Source organism: Gobio gobio (assembly GCF_949357685.1).
Source record: "Gobio gobio genome assembly, chromosome: 23".
In the NCBI taxonomy this organism is placed as follows: domain Eukaryota; kingdom Metazoa; phylum Chordata; class Actinopteri; order Cypriniformes; family Gobionidae; genus Gobio; species Gobio gobio.
In genome coordinates, this window is record NC_137119.1 from 39080784 (window position 1) to 39094892 (window position 14109).

Sequence of the window (14109 nt, forward strand, 5' to 3'; positions counted from 1 at the left end):
ACACAGACAGAAACACACTTATTCACACACACACACACACACACACACACTGTTACACACAAACACACTCGCACATACATGCACACTCAGACTCTCTCACACACACAGAGAAACACTTATTCACACACACACACACACACTCTCTCTCACTCACTCAAACACAATCACTCACGCTCACACACACACTCTCTCACACATACACACACTCTCTCACACACACACACTGATGTTCTAATGGTTGTAATATCTGCAGGAGAGCCCAGAGAGATCTCCATCTGTTCAGTGAACACGAGCCGCGCTCCACCGTGGCTTTTAGCCCTGTCTTACTTATGCAAATATTTTTTGCCTTGAAATCTATTTGGAGTTGCTTGGAGGGGTCCAGAATGTTGTCCTGCTGTCTCACACACACACGCACACACACACTCCTGCTGTCTGCCCCAGCGGCCTGCCCTGCGCCGCCTCTCGTCCGTCATGTGGAAAACTTTTTACCAGCACATACACGCAGACACATGCCCAGAATAACCCCCACTCCCACTGTCTGTCTGTCTGACTGTCTCGCATCCTCAAAAGACATGTGATTACTAAGTAATGCATATCAAATAACATGATTTATATATATATATATATATATATATATATATATATATATATATATATATATATATATATATATATATATATATATATATATATATATATATATATATATCACAAAAATATATCTAATGCAAATGTTTGATTTCTGGCATTATTTCAAGTGCTACAAAAAACTATTGATTGGCTTGGTCATATTTTAAAAATAAATGAGCAATTTTCACCTTTAATACATTAAAGCAAGGATTCCCAAACTTGTTTGTCAGGCAAAAATATTAGTTTGAGCGTAAGTTAACATTTCAAACGTCACAAATCCCAGAGGTTCGCAAAACCCAGTTTGGGAAACCCTGAATTAAAGGAACAGTTAGACTTAAAATGAACAATTTCTCAAACTCATGTTGTTCCAAACCCGTATGCATTCATTCATTTTATTTGATGTATTTTTGAAGGACAATTCAAGACTGTCTGAGCTGCTCTTTCTGAAACATTACGTTACAGAAATAAAACTGGTTGCTTACTGGGTTTCTCATTGATTTCTGCACTCTCCGAAAGAAAGGTACAGAGGGACAGTTGTGTTCCTTGGAGAACAAAAGGTATAACTGTACCTTTAAAGCTACACAATTGGTCCTTAGGGTACAGTTATACCATTGTTTTCCTCTACTTAGAGCAGGGGTAGGCAAGTTTGGTCCTAGAGAGCCACGGCACTGCAGAGTTCGGCTCCAACCCTGAAAGATGTCTATAGAAGCTCTTATTGAGAATTAACAGAGATGTTGATGTTTTATTGAAAATGTTTGGTCACCATTATTGTGATCAGTGTTTCGTTTAGTTAGGCAGTTTGACTCTTGGCTTTTTATGTGAGTTTGTGGATTTTGTTACAGTGTTATCAAAAGAAGCCATTCACGAAAATTGTCATAAAGAAAAATGTTTGACTGAACTCATCACTGACTAAAACTATTAATAAATAATAATCACCATCAGTACTTTCTTGCCACAGATCAGACATTCTGATATTTTGATTTTTGAATACATTCTAGGGGGGGAAAAAGTTTAGACGCACACAGATATCAAGAATCAGCATATGAATCTCAACAATGTTGACATACTTAATGCTGCAGTGCATGCTGGGAGCCATGAGTTTTATACTGTGGTGACTCTGCAGGACATCAGCTCTCTAGGACCGAACTTGCCTACCCCCGTACCTTAAAAGGTACAATTTTGTACCCTTTTTATTTTTAGAGTGTATGGCATGTCTGGCAGTCTTCATGTCTGTGTTTTTGGAGCCCTCTGTGTGCAGTATTTCTTCTTTTGTCTTCCACAGAATAAAGACAATCGCACAGATGTAGATGATATGAGGATACAGTGTTGTGATGTGTGAAACCGGACTGAGCCAAAGACCTCAAAGACTAAAGAGTTTCAGCGGCCAACATCATTGATGTTTTACATGGCAGGTAATATGAATTTTATGCCAAAGCAAATTAAAGGGTTAGTTCACCCAAAAATGAAAATTCTGTCATTAATTACTCACCCTCATGTCGTTCGACACCCGTAAGACCTCCGTTCATATTCGGAACACAAATGAAGATATTTTTGTTGAAAGCTGATGGCTGATAAAGGCTTCAGATAGGCCTCCATTGGCATTCAGTACACTGACACTCCCAAGACGGATAAAAGGCACTCAAAACATCGTTACAAAGTCCATCTCACCACAGTGACTCTACAATAATCTTACGATGCGACGACAATAGTTTTTGTGCGCAAAAAAAATCAAAATAACACCTTTATCCAACTTGTTCTCGACTTCCGTGTATGCCTCCACGACGTATGCGCGAGAATATGACGCAGATCCGGCGTTCGGACAGATGACCCAGAAGTGATTTGTTTACAATCAGAGGAAGACGCGCGTATCTCAGCTGTTGGATTCTACATTGATCGTGCTTTAGGTCTCGGCGTAGTGCTCAAAATGAGGTTAGAGTGTGCATTTCATGGATTCCCAAACCCTGGCGCTACGTCATATTCTCGCGCATGCGTCGTGGAGGCACACACGGAAGGCAATAACAAGCTGGATAAAGGTGTTATTTTGATTTTTTTTGCGCACAAAAACTATTGTCGTCGCATCGTAAGATTATTGTAGAGTCACTGTGGTGAGATGGACTTTGTAATGACATTTTAAGTGCCTTTTATCGGTCTTGGGAGTGTCAGTGTACTGAATGCCAATGGAGGCCTATCTGAAGCCTTGCTCAGCCACCAGCTTTCAACAAAAATATCTTCATTTGTGTTCCGAATATGAACGGAGGTCTTACGGGTGTCGAACGACATGAGGGTGAGTAATTAATGACAGAATTTTCATTTTTGGGTGAACTAACCCTTTAAGGGGCGGTTCACACAGAAACGTGTTTTTCCACTTTTTCATCATTTTTGTAAATGTGTTTGAGTCTTGTGTCTTTTGCAGCATCTCATGTGGCGCTCAAGTTAAAATAAGTTCAACTTTTGAAAAACGCGTCTCAAGACCTTGCGGTTTACCCCATTCCACTGGCCGCGTCTGGCGTTTTTAAAAGCCAAAAACGCGTTCTGTGTGAACGACCCCTTAGACTTTAAAATGGGACTGTGCATTACATATATTGCTGTTTTTTCCTCATTTATATTCATATATTTTTTTAAATGTAATGTATTCCCCTAATGATTCAGCTTGTGCTGCTCTCTTGTGGTCACATGGAGGTAGTGCAGCAGTAACTCACAGCAACAGATATATAATTTATTATTACATCTTTTTTAAATACAAACAAACTGTCCATGATCTACATTGAATTAAAGTGCCTTGCAGATGCTTTAGTTACTGATAAGAGTGTCAGTTATCTGAGTAGTTAAAAATAATGCAAATTGTGATATCATCAATATTATAAGTAAGCCTACAGTAGAGAAGACCGGGTATGGTTGTAACGCCACCAATTCCACCAATCAGGGATAAGCTAGGAGTCCTATGATCTTTTCATTATACCCATTTCCTCCCAGACCCCATATGAATTGTTATAAATACGCTGAATATTAATTGACAGTTGACACACACACAGTTTTTTTACACATGTTCTTACACAGATACACTGCAGTCGAGGGCTCATTAAGCATAAATACTGTTAATGAAGTTAATTCTAGTAGACTCATTTACACACACATGCACACACTCCTTAGTCAAACATGGATATGAGCTGTGGTCAGTCATAAACCTGTTTTTGAAGCATATTGCATACTGTGGCCACTGTTTTTGCTTCTTTGTGATATTATTGCAGAGGTTTGAATTGGTTCCTTTTGTAGTAAACAAATGTGGGCACTTTGTGTAAAAGTTGGAGCACTCCAGCTCAAAAAATTTGAGAGAGTTATAGATGCTAAAACAAAAGGTGTTACAGCAATACCCGGTCTCCCCTACAGCCATGTTCTCGGCCTAAAGGGACAGTTCACCCAAAATTTTTAATTCTGTCATAATTTTGTGTCAAATGTTGTTCCAAACCTCTTCTTTTGAACATGAAGATATTTTGAAGAGTTTTTTTTGTTGGTAACCAAATTGACTTCCATAGTATTTTTTTCGTACTATGGAAGTCAGTGGGTGCCGTCAACTGGTTACCAACATTCTTTAAAATATCTTTTGTGTGGTGTGTAATGACAAAATTTGACTATCCCTTTAAAAGGCTTATGTATTTCTTAGTTATGACTTACCAATCCATTACTTCACTTTTAATAACATTTATCAGCCATCAATTTACTCATCATGATCCCAAACTAAATGATAAGATTAAACAAAAACATGTTTAAATCCACAAACTATTTTGTAATATTAGCATGTAGAAAACGATAGGCTACATTCTAGAATCAATCATCTTGCACGACCAGCACGTTTCCCTTAATCTCATATTCAATGGTGCTCCAATCAAACACGTTTCCCTTCGGCACGCGCTGCGGCTGGTTGAAGTACAGCGCTTTAATCTGGTTTCCGGTGAGGACGTAGTCCCACATGTTCAGGTCCGTGAGCTCGCCGGCAAAGCTCTGCACCGTCTCGAAGTCCCCCAGGTGTTTGTCTGCGTCTTGGCCGAGTAGAGCGGTGCCCTGCGGACGGATACTGTGACCCGGTTTATACAGCTGAAGCGCGCTGCGCCGTCCATCCACCCAGAAGGCCGTGAGCCCAGTGTGAGAGGACCAGGTGAGGCACAGGTGCGTCCGGAAGGTGGAGAGAGGGGGCAGGTGGAAAAACGCTCCGTCGCCACTGAGGGAGAAGGACACGCGGCCGTCTTTCTCTCTCCACACGTTGAGCTCGTCGTAGTCGGGCGTGCGGTAGGCGAACAGAATGACCTGCCGCTCGCCCTGGAGCTCCGTCGCGACACGCATGCAGAGGGTAAACGCTGTAAGGCCCAGTGGCTTTTTAGGTGTGAGTTTAACAAAGCTGAAATCAGTCTCGTACGGGAACAGAAGCACTTTACCACCAAGACCCACTGCGAGACAAAAAAACAGACTGCTGAAACAAACACACACACAAAACAAGCACAACCTCCAGCTGTTCGTCTAACAAATACCTTCAGCAGCCGCTGGTGTCAGAGAGAGCAGACAGGACAATAACACCACTGCCACCAACATCTTGCTGCAGGTCTGAGGGAAACGGAATAATAAAAGACTTATTCAAATTATTGTCTAATATTCTCAAACTATTGTTGAGTTTGACATAGGCCTATTAGTGCTTTAAAGGTGCACTATGTAACTTTTCCGTCCGCTAGAGGTCGCCTATTCAAAACAAAGGCGTAGTTTGATGACGACACGTTTGAGCGCAGAATCCTGGGACATGTGGTCTTCACCTCAACCGGTGGAAAAGACTCGGGATAGGACTCGGGCAGAAATCATGTTCATGGATGCGATTATTAAAGGAACACTCCACTTTTTTTTAAAATAGGCTCATTTTACAAGTCCCCTAGAGTTAAACAGTTGAGTTTTACCGTGTTTGAATCCATTCAGCCGATCTTTCTATCTGGCGGTAGCACTTTTAGCATAGCTTAGCATACATCATTGATTCTGATCAGTCCATTAGCATCTCATTCAAAAAATGACCAAAGACACTTTCAATATTTTTCCTATTTAAAACTTGACTCTTCTACACTTACATCGTGTGCTAAGACCAACTGAAAATGAAAAGTTGCGATTTTCTACACCTATATGGCTAGGAACTACTTTCTCATTCCTGTGTAATATTCGCGGATCTTCACAGCCGTACCATGGCTGCAGTGGCGCAATGATTCGTTGGTATTCTGTGAAACATGGTGGTAGTTACACCTTCGACTTAATTTAATTAAAATGTATTTGTATAGCGCTTTTCACAATACACATTGTTTCAAAGCAGCTTTACAGAAAGTGCATTTCATAAATGTACATTGAAAAATGTTAGAAAGAGAATGTTAAAGAAAAATGTTAGAAAAAGTTAATCAATCATGTATTAATTTAGGACTTACTATCACAGCCCTTTACAACACACAGAACCATGGCTAATCACACAGGTAAATCCACAACACCATTTGTCGGCTGCAAGCCTGAAACTTTCTCTGCAACTACACGAACTTAGTGCCGGTCACATTGAAAGTTACCTAGCTGGGCTACTTTCAGACGCTGTAATATCATTGCGCCGCTGCAGCCATGGTACTGCCGAGAAGATCCGCGACTATTACGCAGGAATGAGAAAGTAGTTCCTAGCCATATAGGTGTAGAAAATCGCAACTTTTCATTTTCAGTTGGTCTTAGCACACGATGTAACTGTAGTAGAGTCAAGTTTTAAATAGGAAAAATATTGAAAGTGTCTTTGGTCATTTTTTGAATGAGATGCTAATGGGCTGACCAGAATCAATGATGTATGCTAAGCTAAGCTAAAAGTGCTACTGCCAGATACAAAGATCGGCTGAATGGATTCAAAAATGGTAAAACTCAACTATTTAACTCTAGGGGACTTGTAAAATGAGCCTATTTTCAAAAAAAGTGGTGTGTTCCTTTAACGTTACTGTAGTATGAAGCAGAGCAGGCCAGAGTGTTGCGGAATTGTTAATAAGATGAACGCAACACAAGCCTCGCGAGCAGCGGGACTTTTATTATGAGTTTACAGTCGCCGGCGCGGTGAGTGAAAGATGTAGAAAACAGACAGTTAATTGTGGTTTTAAACTATCCTTTATTGTCAAAACATGACAAACACTTCCCAAAAAGGTGAACAATTTATCAGAACCGAGGTAGATTTATTTATTACTAATAAAATAAATATTAATAGAGTAGAATATTATTAATATAAATAGAATATATAAAATAAATATCTATAGTAAAATCTAGAACTCTGCTGACTGCAAATGCAAAGTTAAAGTGCTTTAAGATTATGTTTGTCAATAAACAAAAAAAAAATCATTCTGTTCAGCATGCCAAACTTTTTAAATAAATGACATTGACAATATAAAGAAAAGAAAAGGCATTTTTTTACTCTACACTCTATATATCAATAATATAATTACATATACTTAATTAAAATAATTGTGTAACGGGCAAAATAACGGGCAAAAAATGCGTTTTAAGTTTAGAAACATTTTGAGTCCCCCCTCTCTTGCCTTACAGTGGATTGGTCCACTGCGCACCGACACACACACACACACACACACACACACACACACACACACACACTGTGTGGCTGCGGTGGCTTGGAGAGAGCACAAAGATCAGTAGTTTGTGAACTCCAGTAAGGGCTGTTAAGTCTATTGTATTCACTTTAAACATCGATTGAAATTATTTTATTACTCTTTTAATAAAGGCGATGCTGATTTATTAATAAATCTCCAAAGACAAAAAATGATACCGATGTATTTTTCCATAAGTACAATGTTTTAGTGATTATAGTGTGGTAACGTTAGCTTGTTGTAAGTCACCCTAACAACTAACAAGGAGATAAGCCCATGTGTGAACTGATATTAGGCTAATAGATTTAACGCTGTGTTGGGCTCAATGTTATATGGAAGAACTTCGAAGAAGCAAGATAATTGAATAATTATATTACCGTGTGGTGAACCTATGATAAGCAGTGCACGTCGCTCTGTTTTATGTTGGATTGCAAATAGCCAAAATATCTCCAAACCACTGAAGTTGAGTGACCTTTCTTGTCAATTATATCTGTGCCCTCCGAGCTGGTCATGAGCGCTGAATTTTCTTCACTATTGCTCATTTTTCTCACTCCACTCCACTCCAAGCCTGTCAGCCACTGTGACTTTCAACAACGCCGCGTGCGGCACCCAGAAGCCCGGTCTGCACACCGCATGCACAGCATTACGCATAGCGCGTAAGCATTATATCGAGCATTTATCGAACTGTTGTTATCGTTTTATCGAGGAAAATTATTTCACGATAATTATCGTTTTATCGCCCAGCTCAATTTACAAATAGTCGAAACATTTAGGATATTGTAAGTACTCAACTGAACAAAATGAATAACACTGGCCGAGTGGTTTTTGGATATTTTACTCCAAAAATGTTACATAGTGCACCTTTAATTTTATATTCGTGTAAATGGATCTATGGATGAATCTCAAGGAAAGCATCAAAAAAATGACATATTTCATCCTGAAATTAAATCAAATTTAAATCCATACTTTTTTCTTTTTTTTTTGCATTGCGACATTACTGTTGTAACAAACATATTATCCCAAAAACTCTTATTTGAAGGTGAAAGGTTTATTATTATCATTGTGAAGAACATTTAAAGTAGTTTTATTCAATACATAATTCAACTTGTTTTAAATGAAAATCAAAGTAAATGTCTAACTGTCTTGAAATTGCCACAATGCAGAAAAGAAAATGTTTTTTTAATAACTGTATGGTGAAATATGACATTTCCTCACCATCTTTGTCAATCAAAATGTGTCATATTATAATAATCAAGATGAATAATTATTATTATTAACTTAACATTTCGGTAACACTTAAAGCATTGATGTATAATGCATTATAAAGGTATTCATAATGTACATTACGATGCATTACATTGTTTCATTTATAATTGTAAACAGTTAAAATGCCTTATAATATTTTCAGATTTCTTGTAACCTTTGAAATTGGTTGTTTGCCATGTTTTTAATGCATTATACTTTCTAAAGGTTTGCTCAATGAATAGATGCGTATTATAACTGAGGTTACAATTATTCTTTAGATCATACAGTGCATTACAAGGCATAATTAATGCATTATATATAAGTGTTACCAACATTACCAACTGATCACAAAGCATAAAAAGCATCAATTTTGAATTGTCTTTCAATTTTTCAATAATATATAAATGAAATAATGACAAACAAATGTAAAGCTTGCAGAGTACTTACTGCGTAGCAGAAGGGTGTTCGAGTAACGCGTCGCTGCTGAGCCGCTTCCCTGCCTTGCACCGTGATGACATCACCTCACACAAACCAACAAAAGATGCTGTGATTCACAGAGTCACACAATCATGAGACCAAAGACAGACACAAAGACGTTCTCAAATGTCTCTTCCTCTGTATTTCTCTCTCTCTCTATCAGTCAAATAGACAGACGCACTCAATTGGCAAACGTAGACAAGAGTTGAATTTACAAAATGATCCAGAGACGATGCATAACCTTTTGCACAATACAACAAGACTCTTTTTAATGCGATTCGAGACAGCAAAATGCATGATACCATTGTTGTCAGGTGCTTTTTTTTCCTTCTGTCTTTTCCTTTTCAATATTAGGAGCTGTCAATGTCATGATTTCATGAAATTGTGATCAAATATCAGAATATTTCTGTGAAGGTTGTTGGAATTTGTATTGTGGTTTTCATAGTTTTGTTTGTTTGTGGTTTAATAATGTGATGTAGATGTTTGGACGTTGTTGGAACTTTGTATGAATGCAGACATTCCTTTAACTCAAGCCATGAGTCTGTGTTTCCCATGATGCACTGCCTGCATGTGACCACCAGACAGCAGCAGAGTATCAGACGAATTTCCCTTATGAATTATGAGCATCATATACAGCCACATCAGTAGAAGTGAAGGTTTGAGAGTCGAGTAAGGGAAATAAACTGTTTACTAAGTGTTTAGTCAGATTTCATTCATCAGAGAGTGAGGAGCTGACAGACCAGATGATCGCGGAAGATTTGGTTTCAAAGCGAAATGCAAATACATTATATAACGAAGTGCACGAACATGTTACAAACGCAGTCTACAGCTATAAACAACAGGCAAATACAGTGTCCATTTGACCACTCTGCAGCCGACATCATGTCTACAAACTTACCCGTGGTCGGTGAGCCGAGCAGCAGTTCAGAGGTCGAAGACGCTCCGCCACCGCCGCTGAGTGGCACTGTGAGAAAGTCCAGGAACAGCCGCACAACAACTAAACCACCGCCTGCACCTAGAGGTAACAGTTTTTTGTTAATACAAACCAAAACTAACATATAGCACCGCATATCAGCAGCACTGTGCTTGTAATTGTAATGGAGGCCAGTTAGTAGTTGCTGTGTGAGTAAACCTCACTCCTCTGATCTCTGATCTCATGCCGGCCGACCCGGGTTCGAGTCCCACTTGAAGTGGGCGGGTCGAACAGGTAGGGCTGGGACGGTATGGATTTTTTCGTACCGCGGTTGAAAAGCAAGAAATTCCCGCGGTAAACCGCTTTAAACGTCTCCCGCTCGACTTTCGCGCACAGCCGCACACGCACACACCAGCGCAGGCAATTGAACATAATAAGGAACATGTTTATTTTACATTTATTTTTTCACGTTTAGAACAGGAACAATTAGAACAGAAATGGAATGATATCTGAAAAAAAAGTGCTGGCAAAAGGAAAATAGACTTGGCTATGGTTTACATCCCAGCCTTCATATTTTTTGCTGAGAGAGCAGATCAGATCACGACTGAGAGATCTGAAGATGGAACAGCATAAACAACGACAAACACATTTTTATTTATCGGTATTGATCAGTAATATATATTTATTTGTTCATGTTTATTTATTTCCCATATTTTTACTTTCAGATGACAGTCGTCGTCATCAAACAATCACTTAAACTAACGACTTTCGCGCACACACCAATGCATATAATATATTATTTATAGTATTTATATTACATATTTTTACATATTCAGGCTATTAATTTACATGTACAATTTACATCTCGTGTGCACTTTTGTCTCGGTGGATAACACTACCTGTAACTATGGTATTTTGTCAGAAATGTAGGTTAATATCTCATTACATTTAATTTTTAATGTAGACATTAAATAAGAAATAAAGACCAAATTACAGACACATTTTTTGTCATAAGCTTGCAGTTTTGTGCATTTGTATTTATATTAGGGCTGTCAAAAGATTAATCGCATCCAAAATAAAAGTTTGTGTTTACATAATATATGTGTGTGTACTCTGTTAATTATTATTTATATATAAATACACACACATTCATGTATATATTTAAGAAATATTTGCATGTATATACTGTATATACATTTATATAATCTATAATATATATAAATATAAATGTTTTATATATAAAAATAATATTTTTTTCTTAAATATATACATGCTTGTGTGCGTAATTATATATAAATAATAATTAACAGAGTACACACACATATATTATGTAACACAAACTATTATTTTGGATGCGATTAATCGCGATTAATCTTTTGACAGCCCTAATTTATATGAATGTGTTCATAGACGAAATACCAAGTAAAGCCATTCTAGAAATAGAAACAATATTATGTTTTTTTTGTAGTGAGGTGTGGTTTTACCTGTGGTGGTCTAAATAGAGTACTCGTTCATTTAAATAAGAATAGAGTTAACTCAGTAAAAATATTTAAACTTCACCCTTTAAAAACAACGTTGTTAAAAGTTTTACAGATGTATTAAATTTACATCCGTGTCCTATCCCAAGCTACTCTACTGTCAGTACACTGTTAGCAATTGATGTCATTTTTACAATACATTTTACAACGTATTGTATTCACGGTTTTACTGTAAATGCAAATGCATGATGGGAAATTTTTGGCCAGTCCTTTAATATTTTTGACAAAAAAAAAAAAACCAGCAATATACATGCATAGATATAATGTTGTCAAAATACAAAAAGGTATTAACTAAGCAGAAAACAACAAAAACAAACCAAAAGAAAAAAAAAAAACATAAGTCAAAGGCAAAAAGGCTATAAATAATAAAATTAACAATTAGAGCGGCACAAAAAGGGGGATTAATCAAAACAATAATTTCCTAGATATGTCACTACACATTTTTCTTGCAATTTTAGTTGATTTGATCTTTTTCAGTGAGGTAAAAAAAAAACATTTAACAATTTATAAACCAATATTATTGTAAACACACCGTAGAATCGTTATTATACAGCCACCGCATAGCATTGTGGGATCGCTGCGGTTTGAATTTTGAAATTACGCGGCCAACGGGCAACGGCGGGATTAGAAGCATTCAAACATTTTTGGAAGAAGGAACATCCCAGGTAACTTAACTGTTATGCAAGATAAAAATGATTTTGTAAGTCTATGCATATATTAATACCGGTGATCTGAGTAGGGTTGCCACCAGTCCCGTAAAATACGGAATCGTCCCGTATTTACAAGCAAAATGACGCGTTCCGTATCAAACCAATACGGGACGCGATTTGTCCCGTATTTTTGGAGAATACTGATAGCAAATATAAAGAAATCAATTTCACAATAAGTAGTACAGGAGCTCATTTGTGCATGATTGCGGGCTTTGTTGCCATAGCGGCAGAGTCTCGAGAACATGCGCTGTGCCAGAGTGTGCCTGTAAACTTGCGCGGTTTTTTAAAAAACATGTCGAGCTCGCGTCGCGTCCACCGTTTGAACGCAAGAGGATCTCCAGATATAGAACTGAATTTATATTAAAAAAAGGTATCAATGGGTCTGTCCAGTAACTCATGATGAACCTCAGGCCAACTGCACACTTTATGAGAAGCATTTCAGTGTCTCAGACCGTCTGACTGTGGTGACAGATCGGTCTATGTGACAGACACATCTGTGCTTCTAAAGGTAGGCCTATAGTTTTTTTAATGGATAATATATTAATATAATATTCCAATACATTATCAGAGCTTGGCAGGCAGAATTATTATTTTTTAGACAGGTTAATTCATAGATTATAGCCTAATAAATCTTATTATGAATTTATAATTTAGCTAAGCTATATTAATCATACATAATAAATAATCCTGTCATATAAAGTTTATGACATTTAAAAAATATTTAGATAAAAATGGGACAAATAATTACACGATAATATAGTCATAATTTAAGTAAATTATTCAAAGAAAATAAACATTTTTAAAATTCAAAAAAGTGATTAGGCCTACTGGTTCAGAATGACTGCTTAAAGGGACAGTTCACCCAAAAATGAAAATTCTGTCATCATTTATTCACCCTTAAGTTGTTCCAAACATGTATACATTTCTTTGTTATGTTGAGCACATAGGAAGATTACTGTGGAAGTCAATGGTGCCCCCAAAGCAGCCTGGTACAAACTTTCTTCAAAATATCTTCTTTTGTGTACAGCAGAACAAAGAAACTCACACAGGTTTGGAACATCATGAGGCGTCATAAAGTGCACCAAATAGGCTACGAGTTCTTTAGAATTAAATAAAATAATCAAATGTAAAATAATATAGCATGTGTTCTGTTGCAAGTTCACGTACTTGATCTTATGTTTTCTTATGGTTTATTATTGAGCTGTCAAGTTGTTGATGTTGAAATAATCATTTCATGACATATTCTTTATTTCTGTCCTTTATGCAATTGTTTTTTAGGGGATTTTTTTGGGGGGTTGAGTCGTGAATGGTTGTCCCTTATTTTGCCACACTGAAGGTGGCAACCCTAGATCTGAGTGAGTGCTGATTGTTTCGTTTGGTATATTTCAGTGACATTAGCGTTAGGTCCCGTTACTAACGTTAGCTCGACCATCTCGCTCCCGGTAGAAACCTCCTGAACTGACCGCGGTGAAGTTTGCGTCTTCTTACTCTATCCAACTTAAACTTCACCACGGTCCTGAACGGTCAACACCGAAGGAATCCTAGACTAACGTAAGGAGTAGCTGCACACCGGCGGCTAGCTGGATTATTTCAAACACAGATTTGTTGTCTGAACCAGAGCCGTTGATCTGAACGTCATCTCATCGGCTCGTCTGTTAACGTTACCTCGACGGAGGCGATGCGGGTAAAGGTGTCACAAGCGGTACAAGGCACGAGATTTTCACAATTTAAAATCTTAGCTCAAAAAACGTTAACCCACTAGACTAACTTTAGACTGTAAAAAAATAAGCATTAGCCCGGTCAGCTTCCTTAGCTCAGGTTATTTGCATTGATTACCGGACAGGCTATTGTGACGTTATTATGACTTCTGTTTTACCGTCTTGTAATCGACAACAGGTGTGGGTGAAGTCTTGGATGCCTATTAATTAAGCAAAGAATGGCAGCAAGGCCGTCTG

The 14109-nt window shown here is 37.7% G+C and overlaps 1 protein-coding gene across 1 annotated transcript; it reads right to left on the minus strand.

Moving 5' to 3' along the window:
• Positions 1-3326: 3326 nt before the first annotated feature.
• Positions 3327-9038, minus strand: LOC307119470 (C-reactive protein-like). The gene is made up of 3 exons (XM_079805746.1): positions 8964-9038; positions 5154-5226; positions 3327-5072 (listed from the first exon to the last, which is right to left on the minus strand). Exons 2-3 carry the CDS (start codon positions 5212-5214, stop codon positions 4456-4458), a joined length of 678 nt encoding a protein of 225 aa, XP_079661872.1. The 5' UTR covers positions 5215-5226; positions 8964-9038; the 3' UTR covers positions 3327-4455.
• Between the last annotated feature and the right edge of the window lie 5071 nt (positions 9039-14109).

Coding starts and splice junctions, on each gene's coding strand:
- LOC307119470 (XM_079805746.1), bottom strand. CDS start 5,214: ATGTTGGTGGCAGTGGTGTTATTGTCCTGTCTGCTCTCTCTGACACCA. Junction 5,073..5,153: donor GACACCAGCGGCTGCTGAAG/GTATTTGTTAGA, acceptor TTTGTCTCGCAG/TGGGTCTTGGTGGTAAAGTG.